Raw genomic sequence first — 25,738 nt, forward strand, 5'->3', positions numbered from 1 at the left:
ACAGATCATTTCTGTTCTTTCTCGTGAGTAAATTACGATGTTTTAGCTCGTGCGTCTTGACCTGTACAGTAAACTGAATAAACTTGAGCCAGTGCCAGATTTGTTCTTGTTTGCCTTCCAGGGGTTGTACTTCTAAACAGTGTTCACATTATACACACATCCATCAGTGTATATGGGGTAAACAACACCGATTAAATACCATGGTCAGTCCGAATACTCGATTCAGTATTGGCTGGAGAATTGGAATTTACCGGTCGGTTAATTACTGCTCTAAATAAAGGTGCTGCCTTATAAATAACGATACTCCGTAACCATAGTAACGTAACATATACAGAGTGAGCTGTCTACTGCGTATATTTCCTGATGACCTTTTGAGGAAAATGAATGACTTTTGCGTGTGTCGTTTAACCGATTTATATCTATTTTTGATATACAGGCTGAAGATGAATTTGATGTACCAGGACATCAAAATGGCACAAGGCGCCAACGCCAACAGCTTCAGTGTTGGTAGAGATGCGAGACAGACACTCATAACTCTTGCACATCTGTCTTTTCTCTTATACCTATCTCCCATTCTCATTTGTAAAGGCTAATTATCACATAAAAAAAATGTAATCATATTTTGCTGTGTACGATTTAGTGTGGGCAAATTTACACCATTTTAGTGCATTCCACTATGCAGGTGTAGCCGTTGTAACGCACATCTGGATTGTCGCTTACTGATATCACAGTAACAAACATCTGTTTTCAGTTGTTTCTGTGCTATTTGAAATTTAGGCACATCATCAAGTGAAAGTGGTGAAGGCGAGTCTGGTGGTCAGCAGTGACCGATTTCACCCCAGCCCAAACAAACACACCTTTTTTTTTTTTTTTTTTTTTTTTTTGTCTTGAAATGTTATTTGTTTGTGGTTTAAGCCATGTAAATGACACCTGAAGTTTTCAACACTGTCCTCTTAATTAAAAAAAATGTTGTAGCTAATCAATATCTGGGTGATGCCCAGCTCCTGGTCATTAGCCGATTTCTACGGCTAATGACTAGTGTGTTAACTGTACAGCCCTCGAGCCTCAGTGCATCCATCAAGCCATATATAAAGCGTTCTGTACCAGTAACTGCCGCCTTCTCGATTCCGTAGAACAAACCAAATGAAGACGAAGTGCGGGAAATGAAGAGGGATCAGTCCTCGGTCATGTGGAACAGCTTTACACTCAGGGATTGTTGCGTTAATGCAAGTTTGTGGCACACCACTTCTTTAAACGTTATCACTCATATTACAAATTTGTGTTTTGCACCTTATCTGATTTAAAAAAATTCAACATTACAGTTGTTGAAGAGACGGGAAAAGACTTTACATGGGAAGACTCGATTTGGACTTTTTTGTATTACACGATTTGGACTTTTATTGGGACGCCTCACTTTTCCAAGCATATGTGGTTCTTCCACAAACTGTTACCACACAGGTATAGGCACAAGATGTTATGTTTGGATGTGGTTCCGTGTGCACAAAGCGAGCTCCATGAAGATATGGTTTACATGGGTTGGAGTGAAAGATCTCCTGCAATAGAGCTCTGATCTCAACCCTACTGTACACCTTTGGGATGAATGTGAACACTGGCTGCACCCCAGGCCTCCTGTCCTCACCTCACCTACATCAGTACCTCACTTTATTAACACCCTTGTGGCTGAATGATCACAAATCTGAACAAGCATCCTCCAAAATCTAGTGGAACATCTTCCCAGAGGAGTGGAGCTTATTATAATAGGCAATTGAGACTAAATATGGAATGGGATGTTCATTAAGCACATATGAACCTTATGGTCAGGTGTCCAGTAACCTTATTCCAGGTAGTGCACGTTATGAATATTACTAGCGATCGGAAAGCACTCTATATAGTGAGCAGTGAGTATTAGTTGAACACGGCGAGCTTTCCGGCCTGATGTTAAGCAAACAGGCACTGTTCGAGATAACACAGATGGATTTATGTTTTCCCTGTTCAATTGAAGTGTTTAACCTGTGCAGTGATGATGATTAGGTATCATGAATGTCTTGTTCTGTTCAAACTCCTCTGTTAGCATTGAATTTAACAGTACTTTAGATGCCTTTAAATTAGACTAAAATTAAAGAAATAAAGAATAATAAAACTGTTAAATAATAGTAGTATAAAATGAGTGTTTAGTTGAAACTAGTAGTTTTTATGATTTTTCTATTATTAGATTTCTATTGTTATCCATAGCATCTGTTATGAATTTATCACCAACTACCAATTGTTTCATTATATTTTTTCCCCCCTCTTATTTATTTATTTTTTGGCAATTTCTTTTGGTCAACTCAAGTTTAGCAACAATGTAATTGGTAGGAATAATGCCAGTGTCACCAAAGACATATTTCGGAATCCAATGAAAGGAACATTTGGGTTTTTGAAGATTCAAACTACAGTATTAAAACGTATCTAAAACAATATATAAAGATATCTAAAAATGTAAAAAATAAAAATAAATAAATAAATAATCTAACCTGTAAAAACAAACAAACTGGATGGAGATTACACACCGAGGCCGTGCACGCCAGTATGGAGTCATCTCAGAGTCTGTGGTCGAGTTAAAAAAGGAACTGACATAAACAGCGAATTCTTACTTCGGTCACATTGACGTCATTCCCAGCAAATATATTTCTGGCAACCTTGAATCGGACACACGAAAAAAAACAGGCACGAAAAAGCCCTTCTAGGATTTAAAGGAGAATGGACGAGAAGCCTTTCGCCGTGGTGGGATGCACGGCAGTTAAATAAGAGGACAGTAAAGATCAATCCAACTTATTCGATATGAACCAATGATGATGCGTACACTGGTTTCGCAGACGTTTACACGCACACCACTGATCAGCGCAGCTATTTAATTGTTACTGGAGCAGCAGGCGAACGCACGGCAATCACATTCTCGGCCGATTCGACTTGACATGTTTACAAACACGCGTACACCTGCATACCAAGCGGCGTTCAATGAAAGTGCAAGCGCTAGCACTTTTCCAGAGTTACCAAGGAGACACCTCGGCCAATCGTTATGCAGGGTGACATGCCATGTACATTTACGTATACATTTCCCCTACTATTGGTCAACTAATCTTTAGTAATCTACTGTTTTTTTTGTTTTGTTTTGTTTTTCATATTTAAAATTGCTGCCTGAGGTTTAAAACATTACTCAGAGGGAACTCGGGTCATTCAGGATTTACAGTATCGTGTAGTACGTGCATATGTACATCTAATGAGGTGCGCAGATGCTTCCTTTCTAAAGCGGTGACCTAGTATGCTCTTAGCTGATTTGTCCGTAATGGGAGCGTTAGAAGAAAAAAAAAGTCCTTTAATAGCCACAAACATTCATAATCAGAACTGTGCATCAGCCATGACCATATTTATGCAAAACTGAAACCGGTGCAGGTGGTAAATGACTCGGCTGCTCTGTGTTTCTCCTTTTTTTTTTTTCTTTTAAGTGTACGAGGCACTTTTTTTTTTTTTTTTTTATTGCCTTCAAAGCTTTGCCTGCAACATCAGGTTTTATTGAGCCTATTCTCTCTCACCAGGGCTGGGTTGATTTCTATTCCAGCTTGTTATGGTGTGCACTTTGCCTCTTTGGCCACGCAGTTTACTTTAGGCGTGCATCAGACGCAAAGACAAAAAGGCAGCCACGCTCGGTAGTTTCTCCAGATAAACGTTCAGCGCCCGAGACGCTATATAGTAATTCTACATAATCAGATTTGCATTTAGTTTGCATTTACATCATGCGAGTGTAACAGTGAGCCGTGCTGTTGAGTCACACTGTTTAGCGTCTGCTCGTCTACTTTATCACTCATTAAGGCCCCTCGATGGTGTTTTCTCATATTTCAGGTGAGAAATTCTTTCGAAAAGCGGTATAGCAGCTTCCGATCGAAGCTTCTCGCCGAAACTCGTGTTTGCGTTTAACAGGAATTGGACATTTGCAACAACAACAAAATCCTATCGTAAACATCTCCGTCATTTCAAGAGAAAGGATCTGAATATACCGACACCCACCCTCAACATCTTTTTCCATCTGGATCTCCCTGGTAACAACAACCAAAAAAAAAACACACAAAAAAAAACATATGTCTCTTTTTCATCTTTGTTTCCATGGCAACATGGCAATGTGGCAACAAGAGCTGTTCAGCTTCTCTTTAGGGGAGAATTGCAGCATGAAAAAGAGGCGGAATGTGATGAACCAGAGGGATACAAGGAGCTTGGGGAAAAGGAGGAGGATAAGAGTGCAGTAAGAGAGGGAGATGGCCAGAGAGCTAAAGCAGAGTTACCACGGCGAGCTGCCGCTCAGGATACTGTCTCCATGACAACCTGGCCAAGAGGTTCAGAGCTGTGCTGTACGCTCGCTCCCGTGTTCACTCACGTATTGACTTTTTATTTCCCCCTTTTTTTTTTCTTTTTTTAAGAGCGCTTCTGCTTTCGCAATTGAATGTGTTCTTTTTTTTTTTCTTGCGTGGTCATGGGTCTCGTCCCACATGCAGCACGTGTTGGAAGTGCACATTTAATCTCGGCTGCAGGGGGAGGAGGGTGGGCAGGAACAGCAGCCGATTTGCTCGATCATCTAGAAGAGGAGTTGTAAATAAAAGAATAGCCCATTTGGTTCTCATGTGGACGGAGAGAGATAGATGGAGAAATCGCATATTTGTTTTAGAGAGCGAACGAGAGAGCGAGTGCAGAACGAGCGAAAGAAAGGAACAGCTTGTTTGTTGTGTTGAACTGGGCGGCTGACACAAATACAGGAACTGCGGTTTGGTTTGAGTCTAGAGGGAGGGCAGTGCAAATCAAGTAATAGCCTTGTTTGTTCAACGTCAGAGGGAGGCCACGTCTAATAATGCAACAGCCTGTAGCCGAGCTATAGAGGAGGGAGGGGGGGCTAATAAAGGAACAGCTCCAGTGTGCTATTGTAGAGAGATGGAGACCGGGAACAGCCTGTTGACATTTGAAGCCATGTGACCACAAACACTAGAGGCAGGATCTGGTGGAGCTGAGAAAATAGAAAGAAAAAAAAAAGATGCTGCGGCCTGGATGATGCATAACGAGAACGCAAACTTTTTTACATGCATTCTAAGATCAGTTAAAGTGAAACTGAAATAACCGCACGAGATGTTTTTGACTGGCTGATTAGACCTTTTAGCTCTAAGATCAAGCGTATTCAGGTCTTTTCACTTTTTGCACGCTTTTATCATTTGTTTTAAGAGCTTTAAACACTCCACAAGCACTATATGCATGTTTCAGATGCTCTGTGAGCTTATATAGTCTTTTTTTTTTTTTTTTTTTTAGATGTAGCATTTCAAATATTTACTCAGAGGTGGTAAGGACTTGTAATCTGATTAAAATATTTGCAAATATTGAACGTCAACTGAAGTAAATAACAGTGTGTAGTGTTTACGCGGTGCAGCTGTCCGACTGCGTCGCACGTCTTTTTAATTTTTTCCGACTGAAACGTGTTTCCTCTCTTGTGTCTCTCTAGCCTATAGGTTACATGGAGGCGGCTCTGTCCTACAGCACTATAGAGGACCTGCAGCTGTTGTCATGGGACAACGCCCCCAAATACTGTGTCCAGCTCAGCATCCCTGGAGGAACTGTCCTTCTACAGGTATCACGCACTCCAGTTAGGAAACTCCCTTTTGGTTTATTTCATACTGAGCACATACATGAGATTCTCTGAATTCTAGTATTGTGTGAGGAATATAACTAGGTTACAAGTTGTGTTTTGGACATAGTTTTCTCCATTCCAGCTGTTTGGTTTACATGACCGTATTTTCAGTTATAAAAAAAAAAAAAAAAACCCTGTTTATATTCACATTTCTTTCACAGACAGACACTCGTCTAAACAATTGCATGACACTTGAGTTTGTATACAAATGTGTGTGTGTGTGTGTGTGTGTGTGTGTGTGTGTGTGTGTGTGTGTGTGTGTGTTTTTTTTTTCAGGCTGCCAACAGCTATCTGCGGGACCAGTGGTTTCACTCTCTACAGTGGAAGGTAAGGTTACCACTTGAAGTATTTATATAGGCTTGACGGAAAAATGACGTATTTACACGTTGCTCAACAATCCTTAAACCACATTACGCATTAGGGAAAAGGGTTGTCTTCATGATTGATCCTTAAAAACTCTATCCGGCAAAGTAATTGGCACAAGAATGTTTACAATTCATGTAAACACATTGTTATACTCAGCAAGCATAACTTTGAAAGTGGGATGCAGGGATACTTTAAGAATTGTTTTTTCCCCCCAATTTAGGGTAAATAAAGAACATGTATTTCAATAAAAAAAATACTAGGTTAAAATAAAATCAATTGATTCCAATATATAATCGCACGATCGTCACGAGTTAGCTCGAGATTAATCGCAACTTGATCGTACATTTTTATCTGTTCTAAATGTACCTCGAATTCATACTTTTCAAGTTTTTAATACACTAATCAACATGGGCATGCTTTATGCATGTGTGTATGTTTATTATTAGCGAAACCATAATCAACATAGAGCATGAAGACAAAATATTCTTATAAGTAATTTAGCGTTTTAAATAACGTCAACAGAACACTGAATTTAACGTTTGCTATGTTTTTACACGGACGGTTTTAATTGCCGGATGTGTGCGTCTTGGCGGATTTTGGTGCTTGTTTTGAGACTTGGCGCGTCAGTAAAACAAATGTTTAGTAATTGAAATAAATTTTTTTTTTGGGCGGAGTTTATTTATTTATTTATTTTATACCTGAGTAAAGAAATGACGTTGTGCGTAAATGTGTGTTGCGGCGGTTTTAATTTCACTTCGTCAAAATTTATTTATTAATATATAAAATATGTAATTATATAAATAGCCGTTCATTTTGACAGCAATAATATATTTATTTGTTTGTTTATTTATTTATTTACTGTGTTTAACCCTATTATCCCCCCCCCCCCCCCCCAACAGAAAAAGATTTACAAGTACCGCAAGGTGCTGAATAATCCCAGCCGCTGGGACGTGGTGCTGAAGGAAATCCGAGCTTTGGTGGACATGGCACTTACCTCGCCACTGCAGGACGAATCTATCCATCAAGCCCCGCTTCACATTATCTCCACTCTACTTGTTGAGGTAAACTCACTCAACCATACTCGCACACTGACTTACATGAGAAAGAATGTGTGCTGTAATTAAGATTCCAGGGCCGTCATTGCCCATGTTTTAAGAGGTGTGAAATTTAAGGTTTGTAGTGTCCCATTACTGAATTCAAGACTTCGGACATGACTAGCATCTGCTCCAAAAACCACAAACACAAGAAGCTTGATTAGTGCCTTTCAAGGGTGATCAGTTAAAGTGCTACAAATACAAAAGGTCAGGTTGGATCTTCATCGGAGGAAACTGAAACGTTTCAGTGATCAGACAGGATGTTCAACTGAGTTTTCCTTTTGTGTACAGCTGCTTCTTCTTCTCCTGTACGTTTTGATTTGATTGTCATTAATATAGTTTTGAAGCCTATTACTTACATTTGATAGTATTTCGATTTTTAAATGCACCGTGTGAAAAACTGTAAATATGTATACTGTAAAACTGCACAGCAACACAGAATATTTAAGTTGGCTAGAAACAAGGCTTGTTTGGTGTCGACTCATTGCTCCTTGGCTTTAAGGGGGAATTAAAAACCCATTGGATTCTGAGTAATCTGTTTGTCACTTCCTTCTCAGAACACCAACCTCAGTGCCCAGGACCATGAGAGCATCATTGTGGTGAGTGGGTTTGCAGAGTTATTTTTACTCTCTGCTCTTCGTTAAAATTAATATGAGGGAATCCTGGAACAAAATCTATGACGTCTTAGACTTAACTGAAATGAGATTCAAATCAAATAGGACTTTAAACATGGTATAATGATATAAAGGGCGTTAAATGTAACGTGTGAAACTATACTCAACATAGAGCCTGAAGACGTGTGTAAATGTTTTAAAGTAATTACGGTGGATTGTTGGATTGCGCACTTAATTCGTCGTAATGCAAAACGAATTTCCCCATAGGAAATATTCATGTAAAAAAAAATATAATAGTATTTTATGTACAATTATTGTCCCCCATGTATTTGAAACTAATAACGATGATTAGTACGCAATATAAAGTACAAATAAAATTTACATAAATTAACCCGCACTTTTACCATTGAAAAGAGTTGCGGCTGGGGTGAGGAAGACGGGGGAGGAGGAGGGTTATTGCTTGGAAGGAAAATGTTCTTTCATGAGAACACGTGGTCACAATACAATAGTAACCTATACGAGGGTTACACGAATGAAGACGAAAATGCTGACCTGAGCTCCCATTGTGTTAAGCAGCATGAAAAAGATCTTTTTTTTTTTTTTAAATGAAATATATAAATAAATAAAACGGATTATATATATATATATATATATATATATATATATATATATATATATATATATATATATATATATATATATATATATTGTGTGTTAGGGTGAAAAATGGTTTTACATAGAGTTTGTATATGATTATTAATGGTGCTGCTATCTCTCTGTAGGCGATTGCTCCCCTGCTGGAAAATAACCACCCTCCTCCGGACCTGTGTGAATTCTTCTGCAAGGTAACAATGCACCGGCTCAATGCACCACTACAACCTCTAACCAGGGCAGGAAATGTAAAACAGCTGATTGCACACGTACTTGGTTCTCAGGAAGTTATTTGGCTAGATTATGTGAAAGTTTCACTCACTGGTGACTGCGCTGTGAATCACAAGTACAGCATGAGTCTGTAGTGGACGTTTTGTGTTCTCTAAGTGGCACTTCGCGTTTCTGAAGTTCTGTCTATTCCACAGCACTGTCGCGAGCGTCCACGCTCAATGGTGGTCATCGAAGTGTTCACTCCAGTGGTCCAGAGAATTCTCAAACACAACATGGTGAGTGTGCGATGGCCGGTGCACTTTCGGTGTGCACTCAGATCTCTGCTGTTTGATTTAGTAACTGTTTGTGTGTGTGTGTGTGTGTGTGTGTGTGTGTGTGTGTGTGTGTGTGTGTGTGTGTGTGTGTGTGTGTGTGTGTGTGTGTGTGTGTGTGTGTGTGTGTGTGTGTGTGTGTGTGTGTGTCTCTCTCTCTCAGGATTTTGGGAAGTGTCCCAGACTGCGTCTCTTTACTCAGGAGTATATACTGGCTTTGAATGAACTTAACGCAGGCATGGAGGTAGTCAAGAAGTTCATCCACAGGTCAGTACTGCTACATCTTATTGTACCCCCACATGTCTAATAACCGGAAAAAGTCTATTTGCACTAAATGAGGAGTGGGAAGTTCGAAAAAAGCACAGCAAAACTTGCGGTCAAAAAGTACAACTAATAACGTTACACGACTTAAACAAGGCTAATTAAACAATAAATCACCTTTACTTTGTTGCACAAATCTTTTACTCTACAATGTTACAATTATTTGTACCCCTTAACAGCCATTTTATAACGTTAAGTCGCTATTAAAAAAAACTTCTACATGTTATAATGAAGATTTGAAAGTATATAAAGCATAAGAATAGCATTATGCATGATCAGAACTATTTTATGTTAAAAATATTATGTTGCCCATAAAAGCAATGATGTATAGTTTTACTTTCCAATTAAAATATCAACCCTTACTTTTATGTTATAAACGTCCTAGTGGGTGGCAGTAATTCTAGACTGCACCCATACAATCTTTCCTATCAATTATATGTTTACACACATTGTTAGGTTTGTCATATTAATGGCCTGGTTAGTGCTGGGTGTAGCTAATTCCTGTCTTGGACATGGGTATTATATTGCCATATTTAGTGGGCAAGTTATAATGTCTTATGGCCTGTGTGTGTAATTTCAGCATGCACGGCCCCACTGGACAGTGTCCTCACCCTCGGGTTCTCCCCAACCTCGTGGCGGTGTGCCTGGCTGCCATTTACTCCTGCTATGAGGAGTTTATTAACAGGTGAGTCCCCTCTAAACGTTTTATGTAAAAAAAAAAAAAAAAAAACATCCAATTTTCTCGCACTAAAATCTGGTGAAAGTGGAAAAAAAAACTTCCGGCGTAATTTTGTGCTTCGGTCGCATCTATATTTGTCAACAATTTGAGATCTTGTATGTTATTCTCAGGCTCATCTTTTATAATTACATCATCTCGTAGTCCTTGGGCCCTCTTAGGGCATACCTTGCTGGAACCTATGCTCAGATTTTCCGTGATCTATTAGTCACCTTTCTGTCCCGTGGGAATGAGGAGTCCCAAATCCACGTCTTTGTTGTTCCCTTGTCTCCTTTTCTTAATTTGTCTCTTTGAATAGTTTCCATTTTCTAGTGGGTATTTTGTAGTCTTTGTTTGTTGTAGGCATTTAGAAGTGTTTTTGATGCCTAATGCATTATGCTTACAGTCAGACTGATTAAGTGTGATGTGTTTACACTGTAGTTTTATCTGCTACATGGTAGGTAATGTTGCAAATGCACTTCTTAAAAAAAAACAACAGATTTGAAGTATTTTTTTATAGTGAGTCGTCTACATTTGGACTGCAGTGTCATGTGTCTCATTTTCTTCCTTGTCCTCTCTTTCTCTCTCTTAGTCGTGATAACTCTCCTAGTTTGAAAGAGATCAGGAACGGTTGTCAGCAACAGAGCGAAAGGAAGCCCCCGATGCCCCTACGGCTGATGCGTCCCGATCCTCCAACTTCCCTTTCGCCCCCTCCTCCCTCCATCGTCAACTCCAGCGAGATCCTGGTGGAGCTGGAGCGCAACAACAACACTGCCAATACGGCGCTGCGTAAGGCGCCCGCAGGGGGCGACAGTGAGCCCAGCCTAATTGAATGCTTGCTGGTGAGCCCGGCTGTCAACGCTCTGTCCATTCAGCTCCCTGCCCAGGCTGACCGAGTGCTGGCCTGCTTTGCTCTCATCCTCAAGATGCTGTGAGTGTCTGAGCTCTGGCCTCTGTTTATTCCGAAAAGTAATCAATCGTATATGTCCTAAAAGCACGACTGTGCATGCAAATAGCTGCCCATGTGCATGTAAGCCTGTATTAGTCAGCATTACTTAGAACACTTATAGGTTATATATGTGTGATGCTGTGTGATTTTCTTTTCTCACACAAGAGCTGATGAGGGACCTGAAACCTGCTTGTAGCAGCAAATTGGTTAAATAATTGCGCAAACTGTGATACAGTTTAACACCCGATCCTGCAGCCTGGCAGATTTCCTTTAGCGTGTAACACTAATCAGGTGTTTCCTTTGCAGTTCAGACTATGATGACTGGAGACCAGCTCTGGCAAGCCTGCTGCAACCCATCCCGTTCCCAAAAGAGTGAGTGTCGCTCTCTTTTGTCAGCTTTCTTTATTGTCATCGTGTAAAACAATTGCCTTTACGTTAACTTCATTTTAGTTGAGAGATGATTTCATTTATTTTCGCTGCCTTAATCACGTGCTCCGGAAGTGTATGCGAGGGTGTGGTCGGTCTCACCGGGGTCAAGGAGTCAGGGAGGCTGCTGACGTGGCTGGGCCGTAGCTGGGCTCTGCAGGGGGACGATGTGTTCTTTGTCTACACAGCCCACAGTACCTGAGAACCCAGGTGTAATTGGCTCTGTCGGCCTGGGACTCATTATGTGTCTCTTACCGGGCCCTGCTGTTGCCACTGGTGGGGAACTCACCTGCGCTCACATGTTAATCTGAGCCTTCAGACCTCATTAAGAAAACGGCAACAACAGACAGACATCCCAGGGCTCATGGCAAAAAACATGAAACGTGAACAAGTACGCACTGATATGCTCGCAGAATGACTGTTATGTGTTTTTCTTTCTCTCTCAGGGCCCTTGCTCATGCCAAATTTACAAAGTAAGTCGCATCAGCAATATTTTTATGCATTGTTTACCACTGTCATGTGACGTAGGGGTTCCAAGATAACATTTAATAAGACTATTGATTTGCCCACATATTTTAAATCAAAATAACAGACACACAAATGTATATATGGCATAATTGCATTGCAATTTAAGCATATTTTTTTATCAGATTTAATGCACCAGAAACAACACAAACTAAACATTTTAAAATAGTAATCTAATATTAGGGCTGTCAATAAAATATATAATTGTGATTAATTGCAACTTTTGTCTGTTCTAAATGTACCTTAAATTATTACTTTTTAACCCTTTTTAAAAAAAAAACTCTAATCAGCATAAAAATTGACAAATATTAATGCTTTATTCAAATGTATGTTTTATTTTTAGTGAGACCAAACTCAACATAGAGCATGAAGTCAAAATATTCTTGTAAATGTTTAAGAAGAAATGATGATGTTTTAAATTATGTAAATCATCAGGACACCAAACGGAACTTTTGTTATGTTTCCACACATGGTTTTAATTGTCGGATGTGCGCATCATGGTGGATTTTGGTGCTTTATTCGATACTTGGCATATCAGTTTAGTAATTAAAAATAATTTTTCGGTAGATTTTTTACAATTATTTTTTATATCTGAGTAAAGAAAGAATGTTATGAATAATTGTGTGTTGCGTTGAAAGTTTTAATTTCGCCTCCAAAATATTTATTTATATTTTGATTAAAAAATGTCACAGAATTGCACGCTGCATTAATCACACGTTAATAAATTAGGCCCGTTAAAATGTATTTTTCATTAACACATTCATTTTAACAGCCCTACTAATAATCTTCAGTACTGTTCCCAAAATTACACTTTAATTAAATGTAAAAAACCATACACTTTATTATTGAGAGTGTATAGAGAACTGTGAAATAACTTGGAAGTAAAAAAGTTGAACTAGAGCTGTAGGTGGTTAAGACGGTGTAAGAACCAGTTTGCTGAGTTGCATTCTGATTTTGGTTTGCTCTTGTTTTACCATTGAAAGAAATTGTAAAACTGTTTGTTTAAAAATCCAGAGTTAGAAAGCAAGAAAAATGTTAATTTTTTTTGTTTCGGGTTTAAGGACTTGTATAAGAGAAGCATGTGATATGATAAGTTACATTCCCCCCCCCCCCCCCTTATGGAAAGTGAGGGGATCTCATGAGTCTAGTTGAGAGCCTGTGAATGGGGAGGGATTTCTATGTTCAGAATACCTGTACTTAGGGAACGTTCCATGGGAATTAATGGGAATATATGGAAATTCAACTTCCAAATTCAAATACAATTTATTCAAATTCAAATTGTATGTGATAAAACACATTGTACTACTACTTCTTCTTTCGGCTTCTCCCATTAGGGTTCGCCACAGTGGATCATCAGTCTCCATACCCCTCTGTGTCCTCTACATTTGCCTCTTTCACACCAACTACCTGCATGTCTTCCTTCACCACATCCATAAACCTACTCCTGGGTCTTCCTCTTTTCCCTTTTTCCTGGCAGCTCCATCCTCGGCATTCTATTACCAATATACCCCATGTCCCTCCTCTGCACATGTCCAAGCCATCTCAATCTCGCCTCCCTCACCTTGTCTCCAAAACGTCCTACATGCGCTGTCCTTCTAATAAACTTATTTTAAATTCTGTCCATCCTCGTCACTCCTAACGAAAACCTCAAGAACTTCAGCTCTGCTACCTCCAGCTCCACCTCCTGTCTTTTACTCAGTGCCACTGTCTCTAAACCATACAACATCACAGGTCTTAACACAGTCTTATAAACTTTTCTTTTCACTCTAGCAGATACTCTTCTATCACAAATCACTCCTGCTATCACTCTTCTCCACCCACTCCACCCTGCCTGAACTCCACCCCCTCCACCCTGCCTTCACTTCTTTAACACACTCTCCATTACTTTGCACTGTTGACTCCAGGTACCTGAACTCCTGCCCTCCCTATTATTCACACACATGTACTCTGTCTTAATCCTACTGGCTTTCATTCCCCTTCTCTCCAGCATGTATCTCCAGCTCTCCAGGCTCTTCTCAACCTGTTCCCTACTCTCACCACAAATCGCAATATCATCCGCAAACATCATAGTTCACAGAGACGCCTGTCTGAAGTCATCCGTCAACCTGTCCATTACCACTGCAAACAGGAAAGGGCTCAGAGCCGATCCTTGATGCAATACTGCACACTTCACTGCTGTCACACTGTTCTCATACATGTCCTGCACAATCCTCACGTACTTCTCTAACACACCTGACTTCCTCATACAATACCACAACTCCTCTCTCTTCACTCTGTCATACGCTTTCTCTAAATCCACAAACACACAATGCAACTCCTTTTGACCTTCTCTATGCTTCTCCATCAACATTCTCAAAGCAAATAATGCGTCTGTGGTGCTCTTCCTCGGCATGAAGCCATACTGTTGCTCACAGATGGTCACCTCTTCTCTCAGCCTGGCTTCCACTACTTTTTCCCATAACTTCATGGTGTGACTGATCAACTTTATTCCCCTGTAGTTACTGCAGGTCTGCACATCTCCCTTATTCTTAAAGATCGGTACCAGCACATTTCTTCTCCATTCCTTACGCATCCTCTTACCTTCCAGAATCTTGTTTAACAACCTGGTCAGAAACTCCACTGCCATCTCTCCTAAACAAATACATTTTACAAAAATTTTACTTGAAATTAACAGGAATTATTGGGAACTAACTGGAAATGTACACAATTGCAGGTCAGCCAATAACATGGAAATTAAACGTAGTTGTGGAAAAAATCTTGCAGAATAATCTTGGTTAAAACACACAGATTTCATACAATTTCATTTGAGTTTCTCCTCTGTTAATTCATCAATTACATGCACACAGCACACTTACTGCAGGGCAACTAAGGCCATACCCCCTACATGCTCTGTGCATTCCTTCATAACAGAACAGAACAGATCATTTTTTTAATCCTGCACACAAAATTATGTAAACAAATAAAATGTAATCCATGTTGGTGTGTTCACCTAAATTATGTAAATTTTACATAAATGTAAGATATTGTTCACCAAAATTATATCAACAATTAAAGTCTTAAATGTCCTTTTTAAAATCTGTATTAGTTTGCATTCGTCAGTTTTTGACCAAAAATGTTTGTTTGTATATGATACAGTTGATATTAATTTTTTTTAATTCTAATTTATTCCCATACATTCCCATAAATTCCTGGTAAGTTTCCAATTTGGAATATTTCCCGAAGTTCCCATGGCAAGTTTCCAGAAATGTACTTAAACATTTTTGCCCCTTTGCAACCCCACCTATACTAGTGGGGAAAAATTAAGTGACTTCTGCACTCCTATGGTGCATTGCAGAGCTTCTACCTAAAATTCATAAAGGTTAGCAGGTCACTGACGCGAAGGTTGACAGGTCGTCATGGAAGTGTAAAAATGCGATAATTTTTTTATATCGTGCATACTTAATTTGTGGTTTAAATGCCTTTTCAGAGAACTCAAGTATGTTATTCAGAGGTTTGCCGAGGACCCGAGACAGGAGGTGAGTTTATTAGTCTGCCAAATTGTCAGAAATTTCAGAAAAAAAAACCTTTTTTTATTTTTATATATAATCCTTTTTAATTAATTAATGTAAAGGCCTTAAAAATTATAGCAAGGCCTGTGCTTACGTTTTACAGGTGCACTCGTGTTTGCTCAGTGTGCGTTCTGGAAAAGATGGCTGGTTTCAGCTCTACAGTCCAGGAGGCGTGGCTTGTGATGATGATGGAGAACTGTTTGCCAGCATGGTGCGTTGTTCAGTGTGTGTGTGTGTGTGTGTGTGTGTATGTGTGTGTGTATGTGTGTGTGTATGTGTATGTGTATGTATGTGTGTGTGTGTGTGTGTGTGTGTGTGTGTGTGTGTGTGTGTGTGTGTGTGTGTGTGTAGAGAGAGAGAGAGAGAGAGATTCTTTTGTCTGCTGCATTTGCAGTACATCTGTGTTAATAGCTAACACCTCTATGCCACTGCAGGTTCACATACTCATGGGGTCTTGCTACAAGACGAAGAAATTCCTTCTGTCTCTGGCAGAAAACAAGCTCGGGCCCTGCATGTTGCTGGCACTGCGAGGAAACCAGACCATGGTGGAGGTGTGTGTTTGTGTACGCGTGCACACTTTGGAGCCAAAACGGCGAGCTGTGTTGAAATGTACAGCAAGGTCACAAGCGTGTTTTTATGTGTGTGGAACAGATCTTGTGCCTGATGCTGGAGTATAACATTATAGAGAATAAGGACACCCAGCTACAGATCATCTCGACGCTGGAGAGCACGCAGGTCGGCCTGCGCATGTACGAGCAGCTGTGCGACAGACAAAGAGAACTTAAAGAGCTGGTATGGAAGCATGCAAATATAAATTCTAATGATAATTTTATGGGAACTGATATCATCACACCACAGTACGGTCACAGCTCTGGTTTTGAAAAATGCGTTAAGTTACATATTGCAATGGTTGGGTTCATGCAGTGCTCTCGTTTCCTTTCAGTGACCCATTTTAATCGGCCCATATTCTGACCTCACACACGCCACCCACTGGTGAGACGCAGAAATGTCGAAAGTCTAAGTTTAATCTGTCCTTCTCTTTCTCCTTTACTTCTATAGCAAAGAAAAGGAGGGCCTACCCGCCTCACCCTGCCATCCAAGTCCACGGTTAGTGTTTTACTTCTGTTTTATTGTATATCACTTCTCCTTCTTTTAAACTCTCTGTATTGAAAAGAAAGACAAATTCGTCAACAACACATAATGTCATTTTGTGGTTTGCAAAAGAGCAATATAAAGTCTAAAATTGAATTTCACAATTGCAGGCAAAAGCAGATAAATGCAGAACTTTGCTCCTCTCTTTAATGTAAATGCTTAAAACATTTTAATGATTCAGGTGATCAGATGTTACAATCCTACTAATGAGTGAAATGTGAGATCCCACATTTTGGGCTTCTCTCATTTTGTGTGTGTGTGTGTGTGTGAGTGTGTTAGGGTATGAGAGGGGGGGATAGATTTGACTGCTTTTGCTAAGTTGCAAGTTGTCTGGGTGTTATTTTGGAGTAAATATAAAAATTAGACTAGACGCTTTCCTTAGCCACAATTATATTAGGGGTGTAACGGTACATGTATTCGTTCCGAAATTTTTCAGTACAGGGCTTTCGGTTTGGCACCTGTGTACCGAATGTTTTTACAGTACGTGCGGAGCAGTTACAATCCGAGTTCCCTCAGGAATGTATAAAGTGATGGACCACAAGTTTGTTTGGCCTCTGCCTCGCAATTTTTTTTATTATTATTACTTGTGAACTTCAAACCGTACACAACAATGCCATGACAACTGCACAAAGACACCAGAATTAGTGTAGTGCCACCGTGGCTACCTACTCCGTACCGGAAGTAAGATTTGTTTTGCGTATGCTTGAAAACACTAAAGAATCAATAGCGATAGCCGCTAACCAGGAAGTGGTTTCAATAATTTTTATGTCACAAAGTTATATACAGGATACAACATGCAGTGAAATGAAAAGTGAAAAAAAGGAAAATCTTGAACATGCTAGCGCTAGCCACTTCCTGGTTGAATAAATGAGGGATGGAATGGATAAACACATTTGTTAGTCTAAATTAGTAGAACAGTCAAGTAGATCATTTTTAGAAAATGTAATGTAAAACACACATTTTTCTTTTAATTATAAAATTTAATTTGTGCCAATTTTTATTATTTACCTAGTTTAATCAATATAAGTGTATTGCATTCATTTGATTTACTAAATGTTTATAACATTTTATATATTATTTAACCAAGCAGGCATTTTATAAAAATAAAAAAAAATGTTAATGTAAAAAGTTGATTACAAATATTAATAATAATAAACCGTGTTAAAAAAGTTACAAGCAATTCAATGATTACTTCCCCCTATTTGTACCAAAATTTAACCGAACCGTGACTTAAAGACCGAGGTACGCACTGAACCCTGAAATTTGTGTACCGTTAGAACCCTAAATTATACACATACAGTACTTGAATTTCAAACCCTCAAGCATGTAACCACAACTACAGATTTCAAACTGTGCTTTGAAAAAACACACAAAATTCTATTAGACAGAACGATCGATTTATCATTTCCAAATGTATAATTGTGTTTCTTTGATTATATGTTTCCTTTTCTAAGTATGTGTATGAATGCCAAATACTCTCACTTGTGCTGTATCTGATTGAGCGTGTTTCTCGTGCAGGACGCTGATCTCGCTCGCCTACTGAGCTCTGGCTCGTTTGGGAACCTAGAAAACTTGAGTCTGGCCTTCACCAACGTCACCAGTGCCTGCGCTGAGCAGCTTATCAAGTTGCCGTCCCTCAAACAGCTCAACCTGTGGTCCACTCAGGTAATACTGCAGAACTGTAGATTCAGTTACACCACATGAAACCAGAAGTTCATGGTCTAAAACATTGTTCTTGACTACTTATATTACCTGTATTTAGTATTTGTTGGCATATCAAATGTAGTTCCAACAAATCTATTATAACAAATCGATTTTTCTTGACTTGAAAATCAATTTAGGGTTCTTTTGCCTCTTTTGGAGATCGTTAGAATAATTTAGAGGAGAAGCATCAATCACAGGAGTTGAAACTTTATTACTAGTCTACTGTAACGATTTATAATCTTCGTGCTGGGAGAAGATTATAGATTCCTATATGAGTCTAGTTCCTCTAAAGGTTTCTTCCTCAGGTTGTCTCAGGCCAATATTCTCCCCACCATCACATCTGGCTTCCTCATTATGGATCTGAATCCACTAGATTTCTGTAAAGCTGCTTTGTGTCAGTTAGCATTGTGCAAATCAACCTGATTTGAATTGATCCTTCAAGCTGATTAACCGCTTTACACTTTGGAATGTCATGTGCAGTTAGTGCTCTGCACTAATGACTAACATCATTTGTAATAAATAAAAAAAAATAAATAAATAAATAGTTATCAGCTGATTGGTCCTGAGATGAATTCATAACTAGGTCTGGTTACACTTTTTTTTTTTTTATCATGGAGTAGATCTAGAAATATTTTATTGCAGACCCCGCCAGCATTTTATTATTATTTTTTTTAATCTGCACTCTAAAAAATGACCAAGTATTTATTTTCCTTGTCAGTTTGGAGACGCCGGGCTGCGACTGCTTTCAGAGCACCTGGCCTGTTTGCAGGTCCTCAACCTGTGTGAGACACCAGTTACTGATGCTGGTCTGCTAGCTCTCAGCTGTGAGTATACATACACACACTTACACACACACATTGTATCATTGTATGGACTTTCAACAGTTGTAATAATGAATGGTGTGCTTGCAAACTTTAACCACAGTATAATCAAGGTGATACCTTCAAAATACAAATGCAATACAGCGCTCCCAGCGTTCCTGCCACTTTTGGAACGTGTCCTGGAAGTCTTCTTTTCTTTTCTCTGATTCACACTGGATCTCTACAGTGGTGTCAAAATGGCGACCTTCGAGCTGGATCTTCATCTTCAGGAAGATGGCGAAGTCTGCAGAAGCCGAATCTGGCACGTAGGTTGGGTTCGGAAGTGAGATCACATGGATCGTTCTCCGACGATCATCACGCACAAGCATCCGAATGGTTTCGACATTTCCGGGGGTCGAGCGTCTTCCAAAGACTTCAAAATCTATTCTAATAAATGCATAGTGTTTCATTTTCTTTTTCATGTCTCTAAACCTAATGTTGCAATTTGTTTTACAGCACAGTTATTTAACTTTATGATGAGTGAAAAGCCCTTGATGATTGTGTTTTCAGAAACTAATATTGTGTGAATCTCAGTTTTTGTTTAAAATATGTAACTGACAAGACTTTACTCTGTAGAGAAATTATCTTCGGTGCTGTTGGAAAATGATGAACATTAATGCTCCACTGCAAATTTTTTGTTATTAACAAGTTAGATGTTCATATTTGAATGCATTTGAGTACAAAATATTTTCATTTATTAAAATTGGAATACACACACTCAGATTTTGGTAATCCCATAAAAGCATTATACATGGTCATTTCCAATCATCAATTGAGGGTGCTTGAATAGATACTTAATCCACAGACATTAGTGTGTGTTATAGATCTGTGTTGCTACAGCACAAGAAGCTTCTTCAAGCTTGGTTTTTATATTTAAGCTCTATCAGGATTTTCCCCCTCAAATTAGGGAATCTGTGAGAAACATAGTGAAGTAAAAAAAAAGTTTATTTAGTTACAGCAGTTGGAAATCACCCCTTGTTATCAAAGCGTATTGTGTACACCAATCAGGCATAACATTATGACCACCTCGCTAAGATTGTGTCAAAACAGTTCTGACCTGTCGATTATTAACTTCCTCAGCAGTTTGAGCTACAGGAGCTCGTCTGTTGGATCGGACCACACGGACCAGCCTTCGGTTCACCACTGTTTATTCCTTCTACAACTTTTACTGATTCTAAACATCTCACAAGAGATGCGGTTTTGGAGATGCTCTGACCCAGTCATCTAGACATCACAATTCGGCCTTTGCCAAACTCGCTCAAATCATCACACTTGCCCATTTTTTCTGATTCTAACACATCAACTTTAAGGACAAAATGTGCAATAAATAACCCACTCACTAACAGGTGCCATGATGAAGAGATAATCAGTGTTATTCACGTCACCTGTCATATTGTTATAATGCCATAATGTTATGCCTGATCAATGTATGTTGGGGTCTTGTAGTTATGGCCAGTTTGTTTCACCCCTCTAATAGAATGGCTTTAATCCAAACCTAATTTTGGAGTCTAAATTTGAAATTGTATCTGTTCTGCAAGTGGAAAGTTGATCGATTGAAAGCATTTAATATTTTACACATTTAAATAACGTTCTAAATCTGTTTTGTAGGGTTCTGTGGTTTCTGGCTCTCAAATATTTGTGCATCTCTGACGTGAAAGCGCAAAAATACTAACGCGATTCCTACTGTGTTTTGCTTCGCAGCGATGAAGAGCCTGTGCAGTTTAAACATGAACAGCACTAAACTCACTGCGGACACCTACGAGGACCTGAAGGTACTGCCTCACCTCACATTCTAAAAAACCCAATTGATCCTTCTATAAATACTACAGAAATCTTAATATTTGTCTCTCCTCTACCCAACAGGCCAAACTCCCCAACCTGAAGGAGGTAGATGTTCGTTACACAGAAGCCTGGTAAACGTAACCAGCATCCCATCGGTCCCGATTCTCAAGGAATCCCTGACATCATGATAACCATATGGATTCGCTGACACCATCCACACACCGAGTCTTCAACATCACGATAATTCGCAGATGACGGACTGTCGATAGGAACACGTTTCGACACCAAGGACCTTTTGTTGACACGACCCCAGCATTCGTGTCCTCATGAAAAAACACACAAACAGCTTTCTTTGTAGCCGCATTGAAAGAAAGAAAGTGCAAGAATATTTATAGTGACCGCATCAAACGATAAAGGAGGCCCATTCTATTTATATCACATAAGAAGACTTTTTCTCTTATTCGACCATCTTTACCTTTTTTGGCGACACAATCAGCTGCAACTGGCTCTCCATGCAAGTGTGTCTGACCAAATCAACACCACTCATCTGCTTCCTTTATCCCCAAGAACAGAGACTTACGAACTTCGAAGCTGACTTTCCTGCCTCTTTAACCTCTCTTTACTTTTCTTTTCTTTTTTTTTCTTTTTTTGACTTAATGGGGAGCTTTGTCCCCCAGAGGTGCACCCTGACTGGCGAGAGTCACATTCCAGTACAGTTTTGATGTCTCCCTCCTTGCGGAATTGCAGCTCGAGCAAGCGAGCGAGATCCTCTTAGATCTGATTCTGCCACTTTTTCTATCCTTAATCACAACTTGATGCAGTTGCCTCTGACTTAGAAAGGTGGTAGCCTTTTACAGTCCACTACGGTATACACTCATTTTAACCTCTCTCTCTCTCTCTCTCTCTCTCTCTCTCTCTCTCTCTCTCTCTCTCTCAAAAATTAACAACTTGAATGAGCATATTTTTCCATACATCTCTGCTATCATAAATTGTGCGTTTGTACACACACACATTACATACACATATATATGTGTATGTATTGTGTGTGAATGTATATATGTGTGTACGTGTATATGTACACACATATATATATAAATGTGTGCGTGTGTGTGTGTGTGTGTGTGTATGTATATACATAACATAAAAAGTTTCCCTTTTGACATTTTATAAATTTCAGGAGCTCGGTTGTTCACCTACTAGACCTTTTTTTTTTTTTTGTCCACATTTTTCTTGTCTCTGTACAAAGTACAAGTTTGTTCTTGCATCCGCATTTGTCAGTTTGTCTGTCGGAAGGTGGTCTGGGACTACTCTATATTTATGAAGCCTCTTTCTTAGCCGTGTTTCTTCTTGATCCTTCTCTTCTCTTGATTTAAAAAAAAAATGTTTTGTTTTTGGGCAATCAAATCAGCCAAGACGGTGCCTACAGGACATTTTGTATGAAGAGTGCACCTCTGTGTAAATATCACAGCGAAATTTCAGAAGCTCTGGTGAAATGTTTGATTTCCTATAGTGCTTATTTTACAACCCGGGATTCTCACGTATAAGCCTACGTGCACATTTATAAGAAATCAAACATCAAGCCATAATTTGTAAAGTCAAAAAGTCTGTGGCAATCTATTTTTCTTGTCTGTTTTTTTTTTTGGTTTTGTTTTTTCCCCCACCTATTCGTTACTGGTCTGCAAATCGGGTCCACGTGTGAAGGAAGTAATCGCAGGGCAAGTTGTTGATCTGTGCGGCGGAATGTCTTGTGTAAACACCGTGTACAATGTGCAGCGTTGGTGGTGGTGGGAGCGATGTTTGATGGCTGGATGAGCGCATTCGATTTGGATTCTTCAACCACCGTACCAGGCTGCTCATCTCTTCTCCCCCTGCGTTCCCAGGCGCAGACAGCTCACGCTCTGATTCGCTCCCCCATTCTGCTCGACCGGTCTTTGATTGGACAGTTAGATTTTTTTGCCATTATTAGGATTGGTCCAGCGGAGGAAAGGGAACTGCGCGCTCGCTTCCCGAGCAGCGCGTGGAGACGGACGGCGTGCGCCCGAGAGTCGAACGCTGCATGTAGACCGTGGATGGTGGCGGCACAGAGTTCCGTCATGTTCTGGCATCTCAGGTCCAGATCAAGATGCTGCGTGGTTGCATTCTGTATAATGTACATAACAATTGTATATAATTTCCCTCAGCCTGTCTGTCTCTCGTATACTTCTTTATATTCGTTTCGTTCTCTCTTCTTGTTTTGAGAGACTGCAGTTGCCTTCATTTTCAGAATGTCTGTGTGTACACTCAGCTTCTTTTTTTTTTTTTTTCCTTCCCTCCCCAGACCAAGTGCACTGTAATAACCTTCAAAATATCATTTTCTCACTTTCGTTTGTTGTTCATTTAATTTTTTTCTTCTTTTGCCGCATGTACATGTTGCATAGCCACTGTTTTTATTGTATAATTTCATTTCAAACGCTCCAATCAGATAAGCGTCAAAGCGAGGAAGAAGAGCGCGTATAATTACAGACCAAGAACTTCAATAGAAAGCTGAACACTGCAGAAAAGCGATTAGTTGCCATTATAATCCGCTCTGTAGGCGTACGTGAACCGAACGGTCCTACACTATCGAGTCGGTTCAGTAGAGGAAATCTGCTCTGTGCCCCAATACAGGTTCCTCAGAGAAGATGTCCGGAATGGTTCCACTGCATCAAGCGGCCCATATCCGAGTGAGAGATCTACATATCGTGAACAGTTTCTGTTTCAACTGTTGGAAATGCCTCAAAACAGGGCAATGAGGCCAGAATCATTTGGGAATCAATATTTTTTTGTTTTTGTATAGAATGGGGATAACTACTTTTTACAGAGCTCATCGACTATAATGCATATGTTCTGTGTCACTCACTGCTTTTTGCATTGGTTCATCTCCTCACAGCCTCCTACCTACTCTCCCATGATATTAACTTTTTTCTGCAATTTCTAAAAAAAAAATCTGAAACAAACACAAAGAAAAAACTTTCTATCATTTTCAATTGAGTCTTAATGTGGTGATCAATGGGACGTCTACCACTGCAGTCGCCACCTGGGTGCAGTCATGTACATAATTATCTACATCTCCCATATTTCTTGAATTTCTTTTTTTGATTTTTTATTTTTTTTGGCAGAACTGCAGCAATTATTTCCTCCTGTGTGTTTAACTGCTTCTACAGCTGAGTCGCTGCTGCTGCTGCTCTGTGGCTGTTGTAATGACAATACAAGACCTTGAACAGGAAAATAAGTTGGCTACGATGTGAAATAATTTCAATCAGAATAAATTGTCTGTGAATATGTTTCAAATGCAATGCCATGTCCCTTATTGTACTGCAATACATTAAAAAACTGCTTTTTATAACAAATCAATTAGTATAAATATAATGATAAAAAATGCTCCTGAATTATTAGAAATGTCATTGAAATGTTTTTAGTATTAATTAGTTTAGTAACACACAATAAAAAAATTACTCAAATTAGAATATCAATTTTTATTACAATAATTTTATTCAATAAAGTTAAACTTTTAAATAGATTCATCACACAAACTGATATTTTTAATTGTTTTTTTTTTTGTTTTGTTTTTTAGATTATTATGGCTTACAACTAAAAAACCCAAAATTCAGTATCTCAGAAAATGATAGAAGACCAATAAAAAAAGTGAACACAAATGTTGTACTAGTAAAAAGTATGAACACGTACAGAACTCAATACTTGGTTGATGCTCCCTTTGCATGAATTATTGCAGCAATGTGGCGTTAATGTGTTATGGAAGCCCAGGTTGCTCTGATAGCGGGCTTCAGCTCTCCTGCCTTGTTGGATCTGGTGTCTCACATCTTCCTCTTCACAATACCCCAAGGATTCTCTATGGAGTTAAGGTTGGGTGAGTTTGCTGGCTAATCAAGTGCAGCGATGTCATGGTCCTTAAACCAGGTATTAGTACTTTTGGCAGTTTGGGCAGATGCCAAATCCTGCTAGAAAATAAAATCAGCATCTCCATAAAGCTGGTGAGCAGAGGTAAGCATGGAGTGCTCCACAACCTTCTGGTAGACGGCTGTGCTGATCTTGGACTTGATAAAAAACACAGTGCATCAACACCAGCAGATGAGACGACTCCCCAAACCACCACTGACTGTGCAAACTTTACACTGGACCTCAAACAACTTGGATTCTGTGCCTCTCCTCTCTTCTTCCAGACTCTGTGACCTTGATTTCCAAAGGAAATGCAAAAAAAACTTCATTTGAAAAGACAGCTTTGGCCCACTGAGCAACAGTCCAGTCCTTTTTGTCCTTAGCCCATAAGACGCCTCTGACGTTGTCTCTGACACAAGGAATAGATACGTCTGTGCGTGGTGGCTCTTAAAGCACTGACACCAGCTGCAGTCCTTGTGAATCCCCCACAAATTAGTTTCATCTTTTTCTACCACATTTTTTCCTTCTATTCAACTTTCCATTAATGTGCTTGGATACAGCACTTTGTGAACATCCAGCATCTTTCACAATGCTCTTTTGTGTCTTCCAAGTCAGCAGTCTTCCCCCATGATTGTGCAGCCTAAACCAGACTGAGACACCATTTAAAGGCTCAGGAAACCTTTGCAGGTGTTTGGATTTATTGAGCTGATTAGAGTTTGACACCACGAGTCTCTAATATTGAATTTTTCCACAATATTCAGATTTTCTAAAATACTGAATTTTGGGTTTTCATTAGCTGTAAGCCATAATTATCCAAATCAAAAGAAATAAACACTTAAAATCTATCAGTCTGTGTGTGATGAATCTATATAA

General features: G+C 39.4%; 1 protein-coding gene and 1 long non-coding RNA gene across 3 annotated transcripts in view; one reads left to right on the forward strand and one right to left on the reverse strand.

Moving 5' to 3' along the window:
• cmip (c-Maf inducing protein) overlaps positions 1 to 21,897 on the forward strand; it is a 33,380-nt gene extending 11,483 nt beyond the window's left edge. For both annotated transcript variants that reach the window (XM_083551768.1, XM_083551769.1), the window contains 20 exons: positions 5,516 to 5,641; positions 5,978 to 6,028; positions 6,967 to 7,128; positions 7,719 to 7,760; positions 8,558 to 8,620; positions 8,852 to 8,932; positions 9,132 to 9,235; positions 9,870 to 9,974; positions 10,597 to 10,935; positions 11,260 to 11,325; positions 11,826 to 11,852; positions 15,371 to 15,419; positions 15,556 to 15,663; positions 15,887 to 16,003; positions 16,104 to 16,244; positions 16,512 to 16,559; positions 18,123 to 18,269; positions 19,027 to 19,132; positions 20,870 to 20,940; positions 21,032 to 21,897. In XM_083551768.1, the coding sequence (XP_083407894.1) occupies positions 5,516 to 5,641; positions 5,978 to 6,028; positions 6,967 to 7,128; positions 7,719 to 7,760; positions 8,558 to 8,620; positions 8,852 to 8,932; positions 9,132 to 9,235; positions 9,870 to 9,974; positions 10,597 to 10,935; positions 11,260 to 11,325; positions 11,826 to 11,852; positions 15,371 to 15,419; positions 15,556 to 15,663; positions 15,887 to 16,003; positions 16,104 to 16,244; positions 16,512 to 16,559; positions 18,123 to 18,269; positions 19,027 to 19,132; positions 20,870 to 20,940; positions 21,032 to 21,085 (2,007 nt within the window). In that variant the 3' untranslated portion in view covers positions 21,086 to 21,897. The remainder of the gene's footprint in view (positions 1 to 5,515; positions 5,642 to 5,977; positions 6,029 to 6,966; positions 7,129 to 7,718; positions 7,761 to 8,557; positions 8,621 to 8,851; positions 8,933 to 9,131; positions 9,236 to 9,869; positions 9,975 to 10,596; positions 10,936 to 11,259; positions 11,326 to 11,825; positions 11,853 to 15,370; positions 15,420 to 15,555; positions 15,664 to 15,886; positions 16,004 to 16,103; positions 16,245 to 16,511; positions 16,560 to 18,122; positions 18,270 to 19,026; positions 19,133 to 20,869; positions 20,941 to 21,031) is intronic.
• LOC310731862 lies at positions 21,771 to 22,005 on the reverse strand. The gene is made up of 2 exons (XR_014535309.1): positions 21,896 to 22,005; positions 21,771 to 21,860 (listed from the first exon to the last, which is right to left on the reverse strand). It is a non-coding gene; the product is annotated as an uncharacterized lncRNA (long non-coding RNA).
• Between the last annotated feature and the right edge of the window lie 3,733 nt (positions 22,006 to 25,738).

Source organism: Silurus aristotelis (assembly GCF_946808225.1).
Source record: "Silurus aristotelis genome assembly, chromosome: 10".
NCBI classification, from domain to species: domain Eukaryota; kingdom Metazoa; phylum Chordata; class Actinopteri; order Siluriformes; family Siluridae; genus Silurus; species Silurus aristotelis.